Source organism: Mesoplodon bidens (assembly GCF_964165515.1).
Source record: "Mesoplodon bidens genome assembly, chromosome: 4".
Lineage (NCBI taxonomy): Eukaryota > Metazoa > Chordata > Mammalia > Artiodactyla > Ziphiidae > Mesoplodon > Mesoplodon bidens.
Genome location: NC_138160.1, coordinates 78,653,156 through 78,666,158, shown reverse-complemented (window position 1 = coordinate 78,666,158; position 13,003 = coordinate 78,653,156). Strand labels below are relative to the sequence as shown.

Below are 13,003 nucleotides of genomic sequence, written 5' to 3'. Positions count from 1 at the left end.
AAGGAGGTCAGACCGCACTGAGGTGAGGAGAGGATGGGAGGTGGGTCAAGTTCAGATGGCAAACATAACAGCAGGTCCTATGAGACTTGGCTTTTAGGGAAGGGCAGGAAAGCAGGGTCAAGGAGTTGGAAGGTGGTGGTGGTGGTGGTTTGTAACAAGGCAGAGACTTGACCAGAGTCACATGCTGAGGAAAAAGAGCCAGCAGAGCGGGAGAGGCTACGCCCAGACGCTGAGAAGAGAGCGGTTCTGAGGGAAGTGCCCGGCGCAAGGCGTGCTGTGGGCCCTTGAGCGGGAGAGAAGACCCTGAGGAGGCCCCGGGCTTCAGCGAGGGGCCCGGCCACAGGAGTCCGAGCGAAAGGACGACACGAAGAGGGACGACTAGGACTCTGCCAGGAGCGTATTCAGGAGAAAATGAAGCTGTGGGTTGGGAAGTCCCAAGCCTGACGTGGACCGGTCACCTCAGGCCTCCCGCCCTAGCACATTCTTTCTGGTGCCAGAGATCTCGTATCTTAGTCCCTCTCTGTGACTCAGAATCTGTGTTTCTTGCTTTGCCATTTAATTTTAGTAATAATTAGAGCTGCTTCCAGGAGTCAATTTTCTTCCCTTCTCTCAATCATGCTATGCTTGGGATTCTGACCTGACAATCAGTGAAGGTGTGCAGCTCCAGCTTGGGCCCTAGTTTCGGTGTAAAACCTCCTGGGGAAAAGGACAGTTCCCTTTTCAAGGAGGTGGTTTTCCTTTTTTCCTTGCTTTGTTTAATTAACTTACTGCACATGGAGGGGTCAGAACTGGCCCTAGAACAAAAGACTTCGCTCGCCCCACTCGGGAGCGTGGGCACCACAGGGAAGAGCATCAGGTCCTAAGCGTCTTACAACGCTCAGGTGAATGTGAGAAGTGGGTTATTACACCCCTTAGACTCACAACAGTGAAAACCAAGGGTCACAAACAAAGGGTCAAACAGAGAAAAAGACCTTCATTGGATCTGCAGTTTGAAATGTGGGTTTGTGCTGGAATTCACTTCCATGCTAAAGTGCAGTTCAAGGGTCACAAACTCAAATGCTTAGGGACGCACAGCAGGTGTCTGGAAGGCGTGAGCCAGCCCGGCGGGGGGCGGGCAGTGGTCTCCCTGAGCCGCTGTCTGTCCAAAGAACAACAACTCCTCAGCCCCAGCTGCTGCCACAAATGAAGACGACCTGACTTTTCAGAGAGAGGTCGCGGGTTCAGATTCTTTTGTGAAATCTCCAGATGTTTAAAAGTGGGGAACTAATTCCACTAAACAGTGACAACGACAAACAGTGCAGGCCAAGCAAGACCGGACACAAAGTCACCATCTGAAGTTCACTTCTTCTAAAGAGATTCCAGCGCATTCTGTTTCTTGAATGATTCTGTTTGCATGTGTTTTTAGAAACTGTGTCTCAGAGACAACAAAGGTTTGACTCTGCCTTCTCCGCCCCCTCCCTGGGGCTGGGCTGCACACTTTCTGCTTCCCCAGAGAGTGACGTGACTCTGTTCCCTTCCCAAGAGCAGGCGCTCCTGAAAGGGCTGAGGACAATGACACCCTGGACATAGCTACTGATGATGACATACCAGCGGGCGTTCCTCCGAAACTCTAGCTGCTGAATCACTCCAGACTGAAATGACTTCAGGACTGGCCCTTTAAAAATCGAGCACGCTACCGGGCAAACTCCTCCTCCAGGGAGGTTCCTTTAAATAAGAGCCAGCTGGCCGGGGCCCCGCTTTACTCCCAAGCAATACCTGCAACCGAGGTTTCCTCCCCAGGAGATAGCAGCCTGTGAGCATGGCTCAAGTGTTTGTGAACAGCAAAATCCAGCCTGGGAAGGTAGTTGTGTTCATCAAGCCCACCTGCCCCTACAGCAGAAGGGCCCAGGAGCTCCTCAGCCAGTTGCCCTTCAAACAAGGGCTTTTGGAATTTGTCGATATCACAGCCCACCATGACACCAACGAGATTCAAGATTATTTGCAACATCTCACGGGAGCCAGAACGGTGAGCCTGGGGTTTCCTTCTAAAAGGCTGGGGAGGAGGCTCCCAGATTCCTTTTTCTTGTCGGGGCTGTGAACGGGGTACGCCTGCGCCTTTCTCTAGAACACCGCTAGGGCTCTGTCTGTCACTCCAGGCGGCTGGAGGGCTGTGCAGGTGGGGGAGGGCGCCTGAGCGAGGACACTGCTTCCTTGAATGGGCGGCTGGACTTCGGCCAACGGTTCTTTCAGATCAGAGGAGGGAGCACAGCTGACTGTGTTGGGCGTCAGGGGCAGCGGGCCCAGCAGCTGCCCAGGAGTCACTGAGGAACTATCTGGAGTCTTTGTTTTAAGCACTGACAGTCTGCGCTTGGCAGGGCTGGGGTGGAAGGAGGGATGCAGGAGCCAAGTGTGATCGGTGCGTTTCCGTTGTTGCGCAAGAATCGTGTGCACTCCCTGCTTTCCCAGGGCCCGGTGGGATTTGCTGTCCGTCCATCTTTTCTCTAGGCTCTCTTTAACCTTCATCTGAATCGCTCCTTCTTCCCTATCTTATCTAACTCCTCCCACTGGAAAAATCTAACGGCTCATTATTGCTCCTTAATCTAAATTATGGGATGTTTCCAGGCCTGTTAGGGAGTCCAGAGGCCAGAGTTCCGGATGGCTCTCGCAATGGTTTGCTGTGTGATCCTGGTAAGTCACCAGCTCTGTGACTCTCAGGGACCTCCTGGCTGCAGCACCAGACTGGAGGAGGTGACCGCTAAATCCCTTCTTGCTATGAGTTGACAGTGGGACCCTAAGAACCGCTGTCCTCTATGTGAACAGCCTTCCTCTTCCTCAGCACCCACGGCTTCCCGGCGAGATAGCCAGCTGACCAGATTCCCCAGCATCAGTTCAGGTGCTGGGGCGGGGGCATGGTGGTAAGTTCTGTCCCACCAGCTCACCCAAACTCCCTTTCAGGACGCACATTCTAGGACACAGCGTTTGCAGAAACACATATCCTAGCTCAGGTTTAGTTTGACTTACCGTGTTCTTTCCGGCTTCTCAGTGTAAAGCCTGGGAGGCTGTTCTCCCCGCCTCTCCAGTCAGAAATCAGCCTTCTGGTGCAGAAAGAGGCAAAAACACGCTACCTCATTGCTTCCAGGGCCCCTGCCGTCAGCTGAAGACCCTCGTCTCTGGAAGGAGGGAAAGGGCAGTGTAAGTACGCCTGTGGCCCCCCGCTGTGAGGCATCCCTCTGGGCCAGCGGTTCCCAAATGTTGCCGCTCATTAGAATCACTTGAAGAGCTTTCTAAAAACAAAAATTCCCAATGCCCAAGTCACACCGCATGCCAATTAAATCACAATATGGGAGGTGGCAGCCAGGCATCAGTAGTTTTAAAGATCCCTAGGACATGGATACAAACATTGAGTTATAAGATGAATAAATTCTGGGGATGTAATGTCCAGCATGATGACTATAGTTAGTAATACTGTATTGTATGCTTGCAGTATGCTACGAGATTAGATCTTAAGTGTTCTCACCACACACACACGTGCAAATGGTAGCTGTGAGGTTATGGGTATGTTAATTAACTTGATTGCGGTCATCATTTCTTAATGTAGTATATGTGTATCAGACCATGACACTGTACACCTTAAATACACACATATTTATTTGTCAGTTATACCTCAAAAAATCTGGAAGTGAAAATAGAGTTTATCTCCTGTCAAAAAAACAAAAAGGTAATTTTAATTTGCAACCAGGTTTGGGAGCTACATCTTTCAGCCCGGCAGCACCTATTCTCTAGCAGGAAAAACAAACCTCTTCACGCATTCATTCAACAACTGTTTTTTCAATTCATTGTAAAGCAACACTTTTTCTTCTAGTGGTCTTTTAAGTTTGTTTTTGAATTTTTCAAAATACTTTTCACAGGTTCTTGAGTCCTGAATAACATTCCTCCAAGGGGAAGAACAAACTCTTTGAAGTTGTATACTTCATGATCCCGAACAGTGAAGGGTTTCTATTAGAAGAGACTGGAAACCTTGAGAGCTGTCGCTATCTTGCTTATCCTGTGATGCCTGTGTGCTGTGCAAATAGTAGGAGCCCAGCAAGACTTGATTGATTACAGAAACGTAGGCCTTCTATCAGGCCATGTACTTGGAGAAACTGGTTTTGGTTTCGCCATAGCCACAGCTCCTAGATCAGTGCCTTCACTTATTCCTTTCCCTGATGTTCTTTCTTTATGTAAATCCAAGTTTCTGACCTCTATCTTTTTCCTTCTCTCTGAAGAATGTCTTTGAATGTTCCTTACCAGGCAGATCTTTGGGAAACAAATTCCCTCAATTTTTGTTTGTTCGAGAAAGTCTTTTTCTCCTTTGGTTTTGAAGGATAATTTTGCTAGATACAACAAGTATTTTTAAGCACCTACTATACTAGGCACTTTTCTGGACATTGGAAATACTGCCATGAACAGAACAAACAAAAATTACTGCCTTTGTGGAACTTACATTCTAGTAAATGCAATTAATAAAATAGTATGTTGGAAGGTGGTAAGTGATGTGTGCTATGGAGAAAAAAACAGGAAAGGCAGGTGGGCTGTAGGCAGCAAGGTACAGTTTCAAATGGAGTCATCAGGGCCTCACTGATTTTAGTAGATCTCTAAAGGGAGTGAGGGAGCAAGGCATGCAGAAATGTAGGGGTAGGGCATTTCATGCAGTGGAAACAGCAAGTGCTAAGGTCCTGGGGTAGAAGTATGCCTGGCAAGGAGGCCTGTATGGGTGGAACATTATGAGTTAGGAGGAGATGAGGTCCGAGAGATCACGCGGTATAGGTTGGCGAGGCCTTTCAAGCTATCACACGGAGTGTGCTTGTGACGGGAGATGAGATGGCACTGAAGGGTTTTGAGCAGAGGAATAACCCTATCTGACTTGATTTTGAAAGGGTCGCTCCAGTGGCTGTGGGGAAAGAGACTACAGGATGGCCAGGGTGAGGGTTGAAGCTGGGAGACCTCTGGTCTGCTAGAGCAGTTAATTCAGATGAGAAAAGATGGTGGCTTGTACCAGGGAGTAGCCAAGGAGGTGCTGCAGAGTGTTGGGAGCCTCTGAGTAACACTAGAGTGCAGGAGATGCCACCTAGCTGAAGCTGGGGCTGGAGAAAGCTCCAGGAGAGGAAGGGCCCCAGAATTCCCAAGCTTGCTTTTATGGTGGCAGTTCTCTGCTTCTTGGCAGTAACAGACTCAAGTTCCTCCGAAGAGGCGGATGGGCCAGGAGGGGAGGGCACAGAGGACGAGTCTCCCTTCCTCAGCTGCATCAACAGCTTCCTGTTTTGTCATCACAGCCTCCCACACTGTCCTGCTGCCAACTGATCACACTGACCACAGCCAACTGTTGCCTAGCCTAGAGGGTGGGTGTAAGGGCAACGGGCCCTTTCAGCTCTCAGGCAAGCCAGCTTGTGTGCCAGATGGTCTGCACAGAAGTCCGCCCTGATCATGTTTCAGGGCCTGCCTCAGGTGGCTGGGGGCTGCTGTAGAGCTGTGGGTTCCCAAAGCCTCAGTTACCGCAGGAGGAATGAACCACTATCAGTGCCAACCAGTGGTTTGCAGATGTGACCTCTGAGAGTCAGCATCCCCTGGGAACTTGTCAAAATGCAAATTCTTGAGCCCCAGCCCGGATCTCCTGTATCAGAAATGTGCGGGCAAGGAGTAGACACGTATGTTTTTAACAAGCCCTCTGCAGTTCTGATGCAGGGTTCAAGTTTGAGGACAGCTATCTAAGGAGAAGACTCCTTACTCCTCAGGGCCTTCTCTCCAAATAACTGAACTCAAAGCCCCTGGGCCAGCACCCTGGCCAAAGGTGGAGATGTGGCAAGAGGAGTGACCATTGCTCAATTCTTTCTGAAAATAATAGAAGTTCAAGAATGAATACATCTTCATCCTTATTTAAAGCTCAGATGAGTTTTCCTCATTTAGGTAATGGCTTCTACAGAAGGAGCCCTGTATTATAATTACATTAGAATTACATTAGGATTCTGTTTTATTTACCATTGCAACTGACCACAGCCAACTGTTCCTGAGGAGATAGAAGCCAAAAGGCCCCCAGCAATTTGAGAGGTGCTTTATTTTCCCTAAAATAATGGCCAGATCCAGGGGGAAAGTTAGGTTTCTGACCTCATATTTCTGCATATTCTTTCAGCTAGTAAAAAAGCAATGTTGCCTTGATGGCACTTCCATTTGCAAAGTCCCTACACAGGCGTGCAGTGCAGGTGGGACAGGCGTCACCTTCTGTGACTGAGGAGGACATTACCAGGCTTTCCCGCTGGAACACAGTCCTGTGTGCTCTTCCCCACTCTCAGGACATAGGAAATAGCCATAGCAATGGAGTGTAGGAGTCTTCCAATTTGGGGCCTTAATTTTTAAAGCCTACTTCCACCCAGACCCCCTTCTTAATAAAAATAAGGTAAGGGCTTACCTGAAATAATCCTGCCCTTTTTCTCAACTCTCACACTTAAAAAAAAAAAAAATTTCATCTCAACATGCACCCCAATGTTCATAGCAGCATTATTGACAGTTTCCAAGATATGGAAGTCACCTAAGTGTCCATGAACAGATGAATGGATAAAGAAGATGGGGTATATATATTATATATATATAATGGAATATTACTCAGCCATAAAAAAGAATGAAATAATGCCATTTGCAACAACATGGATGGACCTAGAGGGTATTATGCTAAGTGAAGTAAGTCAGACAGAGAAAGACAAATACTGTATAATATCACTTATATGTGAAATCTAAAAAAATACAACAAACTAGTGAATATGACAAAAAAGAAGCAGACTCACAGATATAGAGAACAAATTAGTGGTTACCAGTGGAGAGAGGGAAGGGAAGAGGGGCAATACAGGGGTAGGAGATTAAGAGGTACAAACTATTATGTATAAAATAAGCTACAAAAATATGTTGTATAACACAGAGAATATAGCCAATCTTTTATAATAAGTGGAATATAATTTATAAAAATTGTGAATCGCTGTGTTGTACACCTGAAACTTATATTTACATCAACTATACCTCAATTTAAAAATGCATCTGAATTACTATGCCTTCTGAGGAAAGTCAAAAGCTTTGAAAATAGTCTTGCCGCCTTCTGTCTTTCACCTCTCCTGCCCCTTCTGGTATGTTCCTAGTGTTCTGGGAGAGGACCTGCTTGCTCCTGACCACTCAGGGTACCCGCATTGTGCTTGTTTCTTCACTGCCAGTCAGCCTTTCTGTAACACTCCTGGCCTGGAATTTGCCTGAGCCACAGTGAAAAGACTTCCTCCTCTCTCCTCCTTCCAAGAGACGTCTAGAATCCTGGAACACGCCTTACCTAGCAGCAGGGAGGGAGCCTGAGTTTGACTCAAGATGAACATGTTAGGTGGGTAGAATGACTGTGTCAGCCTGGCTGACCCTGGGCCACCCACCCATGCCAGGTGTGAAACCAAAGCAGATGCATGTCCTCGCTCCCAGGGCTGCAGCACTTAAACATCTTATGATGGGCCAGGTATTAGAGAAGGAGATTCAGACACCACCACCCCTTCCCTAGCTGAGGACAGAGCTCACAGACGAGAGAGACGACTCTAATAAACTCTGAGTCTAAAATCAGAGACAGAGAACTGATGCAAATACTTTTCCAGCTGTACTTAGAGACAGACTCCTTCCTGGTTGGCATGGCTCAGTTTAAGGACTCAGGTGTGGTCCCAGCTGTAGAGAAATCAGAATTCAATCAGGGTGGTCCAGCTGCGGCCAACCAAAACTCCTTCCCTGAAACATAGCGTAAAATTTTTAAATCCCTTTGACAAGTTAGACAATCTCACACACACAGAACATTCTATTTGAAAAGCATCTTGGCTTAAGAAGGTTCTTGAATGAATAATGTTATGCTTATAATAGATTTCTGCCCTGAAAGAGTATACATGAGGAGGTTGTGAAGTGATTTGAAAAGCTTTGGATCATGGGAAATATTTAGAGGAAGGATAAAATGTCTAATCTAATAATGATGTTCTCTAAGTGTCCTGGCTTGTTTGCTTTTTTAGGTACCTCGGGTCTTCATCGGTCAAGAGTGCATAGGTGGATGCAGTGATCTAGTAAATATGCATGAGAAAGGGGAGCTGTTGACACGGCTAAAGCAAATTGGAGCTCTACAATAATTATAGGTGAGTGACAGGTGGGATGCTGGGCCAGGAACACTGGGAGATGGTGGAATTGTACTGCCACGTTTTATTAAATCTAGGAAGGCACTCTGGCTAGGGAAAGAATGATCTGGGGTGATTTGAGGAACTGTGACATCATGTATGAGTTTCCCATTTTACAAATGGATTAATTTAATCAATGGGAGGAAAGCTTTTCACTCAACCTTCATTTAACAAATATTTATTTAGCACTTACTATGTGCCAGACACTGTACGAGGCACTGGGAATACAGAGATGAACAAAAAGATAACATGGAACTTATATTCTAGAGAGGTAGACCGATCAAAAACAAGTAAGTAAATAATTCCTGAAACAAATGAATAATTTGATAGAACATGGCAGGGGGATGGGGAGTAAATTAAGCTAATGTGGTAAGGGAAGGCCTTTTTCAGAGGGGCTGGTTGAGCTGAGACCTGATTGACAACAAGGAGACAGCCATGTACAGATGAAGCAGAAGGGCTTTTCAGGCAGAAGGAATAATAGCGAGTACAAAGGCCCTGCGGTGACAAGTATGGAATATTCAAGGAACTGAAAGCAAGCAAGAGCAGACTGAGTGAAGCACAGAAAGAAGGAAAAGTAGTAAGAAATGTGGGCAGGGACCAGAGCACACAGGCCATGGTAAGCAACCTAGATTATTCTAAGTGCAGTGTGAAATCAAGGTAATTTTTGCTTTACCTGTGTTCACCCTGCAAATCAATTCAATCTAACTGGCTTCCCAAATGACAAAACAAAGTTTTCTAAAATTGTAACCTAAAGGAGATCTTTGACTGAATGGAAAACCATAGGGTGATGAATTCTTCAGAAAGGAATCAAGATACCTTTGGGGTCTGATGGACTCCCCTCCCCCCAGCTCTTGTTAGTGCAAGCTAGCTTCTAAGCAGGCCAATTGCACTGACTCACACCTGGAAAGACTCTGTTTTAGCCAAAGGAGAAAGGGGTTCAAATTAAAATGTTCTTTGAAAAGCATTTATTGCCCACTAATAATAATTAACCCTTGAGCAATGAGTACATATAATTTGTGGTGGTTACTCAGAATAGCAACAGGAAGTGAAAAAACAAGGTCTGAAAACTGCAGCTGAATCCCTTGAAATAAAATAGTCAATGTTATCAACTTTTAATCACAATTCTACAACATCACCCCCTCAAGTAAGCACTGCGTCTGTTTGGGTTAGCTTTCTGGCCTCACCCCATGCACGAAAGCACTCAAAACCCAATTAACTGCTGTACCAAATGTTTCCTTTTCTGGAACACTCTTTAGCAATTTAGGCTTAGATGAGAATGAAAGAAAACTTACGACTTCCCTGGGAAGGTGGGAAACACCATTTCCCCAGCTACCTCTATGTTGGCATGGGCACTAGAGTCCGCCATATTCCCCAGGTCTCTTTACCTGCATTGTCCTTCAGTATATTATGCTCTCAGTATTCTACTGGCAACTTGCATCTCAAGGCCATCTGTAACCAATTATGCTTAAACAGCAAGAGTAAGTGTTCTGGTAATGAAAGGAAAATGAGAGGAATTGATCTTTTCCAAGAAAATCCAATTCTTTGTATTTTTTCCTAGCAGAGCAGACCCCAGGCTGATATCCCCCTTGAGAGCTGGATGGCATTGCAGATAATGACAGCACTTCCTGGTGGATGGACTTGGGGCTACGTTTACCCAGCTACAGCAACTGTTTACTTAAAAGTTTGAAATATGTTAACGCAAATAAAGTGGGTGGGGGGCATTTTGGGGGCAAAAACAGCTTTTTCTTCTTTTGACTCGGTATTAAAAGGGGACCAACTTGCCCAAAACAACAGGTCTGAGAAGTTCGATGGGTGTCTCGGGTTTCTTGTGGATTGGCCCTTTGGTTTCCAAAAAGACAAGATATGCTTAGGATTCACTCACTGACCCAAAAGATGTTGCTTCTCTTTGGCACATGTTCCTTACTACGTGTTCTCCACATGCTGGGGCTCCTCTACCTCAACACCAGTGATTCTCAACCAAGTATATCCCAGACCTCCTGGGTTGAATCTATAGTTGGTTTTCTGCTGCTGTCCAAAGATTATTTTGTTGAGTTTGACTTTATAGAATTTGTATTATGAAATCAATAGATATTCTGAATATGCTTTTTCAAAGGGTATCTCCCTAGCCACCATCCCCACCCCACCTCCTACCCCCTCCTACTGTGAGAATCACTGCCGTGAACCAGTGTTCTGAACCGTGACAACTCATAGATCTCACAGGAAATACTCAACAATTCCGTGAAGGGTCTGAGCATGCCGTCTGAGAGACGCCACTGAAAAGTTAAGCACGGTTGGTCTTCATTTTGGGCCACAGGGATCAGAGGTATAAATGCACATGCTATGATCACGTGGCAACACTCTTGTTATGTAAGATGGTTGTCCAGGGAATCGTGAACAAGTGTGTATTAATTTGTTTATAAACAAAAGTAAAACATAAAATTTTAAATGTTACATAGAAAACTTGTATCCCCACCTCCAAGAATATGTCTGTGAAAGTAGCCAAATTTGGGAAACTCTGTTCTAAATGATTTTCTCTCTCTCCTTTCTTTCCCCCTCACTCTATGAAAACTTAAGAATTCCTTACTGTGAAGGTTGTTCTAGAATTGCAAGATTAAGTTAATTTCCCTCTGTAGTCTCTACTATGAATGGTTAATTTCTTCTCTAATAAAGAAGTACCCATGGATCACACAGTGATTTTTGTCCAATTCTTTCCTACATTCTCAAGACCTTAAAGAATGTGATTATTGCAGAATATACCAGTTTAAAGTTTTTTCATGTTCATCCCCTGCAGGCACATGCTATTGTCCTTCATTGAGTATAAACGGTTGGTGTAATTTTATAAATTTCATAATTTGAATATGTCAACACTAGCCTATTGAATAATGTTTAGGATTCAATAATAGTCTTTTTCATACCACATTCCATTTTCCTATTTCTCTCCTAATACTCTCGTAGTTGTGGCTTCCTCTCCCTTCCCTTAAGCACCCTAACCACTCCCTGCAACCAGATGGCTGTGGATGATCGAGTAGGTTACACACTGCACAACACTGAATGCCACCCCTGGAGGCTGTGCAGTGTGCAAACTGCACAGTCCCTGATCACCTCCAGACCACTTGCCTGCTCTTTCTTTCACATTTCTGTGTCCTTGCTCATTGTGTTCCTTCCTCCTGAGATACCCTTTCTTATCCTTTGTTCTTCTTTCAAACCCTGCCTTCAAGGCCTGATTTACAGACTCTCCCCTCTGGACCTACCCTCTCCTCTGCCTCTTGACTAAAAAAAGTCATTGCTCCTTCTTCTGTAATCTTAAAACATCAGGCTGTATTGTAGTTAATCATCTGTACTGGTCTCTCGCCATATTCAGAAATACTCAAAGGCAGTAGCCTCGACGTAAAAACCTTCATATGCCCAGTTTCTAGCACAGAGGTTCTATTTTATCAAAGCAATACATGCATGTGGTTTAAAATGTCAAACAACGCTACAACACTACTCCACCCCTCCCAAACCCCGGTCCTGGCCACACATTTATCAGTTTCATAGGTATTTAAGCTATTTAGAAATACTGTAAAATGTATTAGACGTATATAAGAATATATAGATTGCATAGTTCTATTTCAATGAACACCCATGTATCTGCTTCCAAAGTTAAGAAGTAAAGCACCCATATAACAGCGTGCTTCCAGAGTACTGATAAAGTACCTTAGAGGCCCAGAACTTCCCTGGCGGTCCAAGATCCCACATGCCAAAAGATAAAAAAAAAAAAAACCGTACTGTAGAGGCCCATGTGCCCCCTCCCCTTCCTCCCTTCACAGAGATGATCTCTAGTTCATTTTGTTGTAATCATTCTGATCCTTTATAGTTTTACTTCCTACAATATCCCTCAGCAATACATTTTAGTTTTGAAAAGCAATAGCAAACACCAACCTAGCTGTGTAAGGAAAGGGCAACATTCTCACCATCAGATGAAGGGCCCCAGGAGAAGATAAGCTGAACAGAGGCTCTGAGTCATAGATTAGCTTATGTTTCCCTGGGAGTTTACCAGAGGGGTAAACTGAGGGGTAAACAGAGGGGTAAACTCATTTCCAAATGAGTCTTTGGAAACACTGGGCAACGCATGACTGGGGAGGTTATTGTATGAACAGGTACTGGGCATCCCCCAGAAATATGTAATGGAAATGGGCTGCTCTGCATTTTCGGCTTCCATGGCCAGCCTCCAGCTTTCAGGAACAGGTCCAAGCACACCACGTCCATAGCAGTGTGGCAAGCCCATACTCCCTCAACTAGCCAAGGTTGTGTCATGGAGAACAGAAATGTCATCAGCACAAGGCAAACTAAGTTCAGATAACGATCTGCTTCAGGCTCTTTTAAGCAGCCTCACCTCAAGTTAAAAAAAAAAAAAAAAAAGACAACAGTTGAACTCTCAACATGGGGCATTTCACTGCTTCAATCTGGACTGTTTGCTGTCCACGTCAGAGCACAGCTTTCTTCCTGGGATCTCTCTTCACTGTCATCCTGGGGATTCCATTGTTCTCTATCCTGAGTTGGATCTCCTGTTTCCCACACCCCATAAGTATTTGTTATAGCTAAAGTGCTGTAACAAAAACATAATGACAGAAGCTTATTTCTCTCATAAGAGTTCAGAGGCAAGCAGGTGGCTTTGCTCTCTGAAATCACAATCAACCCAGGGGTTGTGTGCACCACTTCTGCTTATATCCCATTGCCCAGAAGTTAGCTGTGTGTGACACTAGGCAGTGGTGTCCCTGCTGGGAAGCCCCTTGCCCAGCTAAAACTCAGGGAGGTGTACATTGAAAGAAAATAGG

General features: G+C 45.4%; 2 protein-coding genes across 3 annotated transcripts in view; one reads left to right on the top strand and one right to left on the bottom strand.

Annotated features, from left to right (window-relative positions):
- Positions 1-13,003, bottom strand: part of LOC308615944 (uncharacterized protein) — a 325,426-nt gene that overhangs the window by 138,199 nt on the left and 174,224 nt on the right. The window lies entirely within an intron of this gene.
- Positions 1,714-12,063, top strand: GLRX (glutaredoxin). 2 transcript variants are annotated; one of them, XM_081231303.1, is made up of 3 exons: positions 1,714-2,005; positions 8,028-8,147; positions 9,745-12,063. In XM_081231303.1, the coding sequence occupies exons 1-2, from the start codon at positions 1,799-1,801 to the stop codon at positions 8,139-8,141; spliced, it is 321 nt and encodes a 106-aa protein (XP_081087429.1). In that variant the 5' UTR covers positions 1,714-1,798; the 3' UTR covers positions 8,142-8,147; positions 9,745-12,063. The 2 variants fall into 2 exon arrangements, with proteins under 2 accessions (XP_081087429.1, XP_081087428.1); XM_081231302.1 differs by having other exon boundaries at positions 1,718-2,005; positions 9,748-12,063.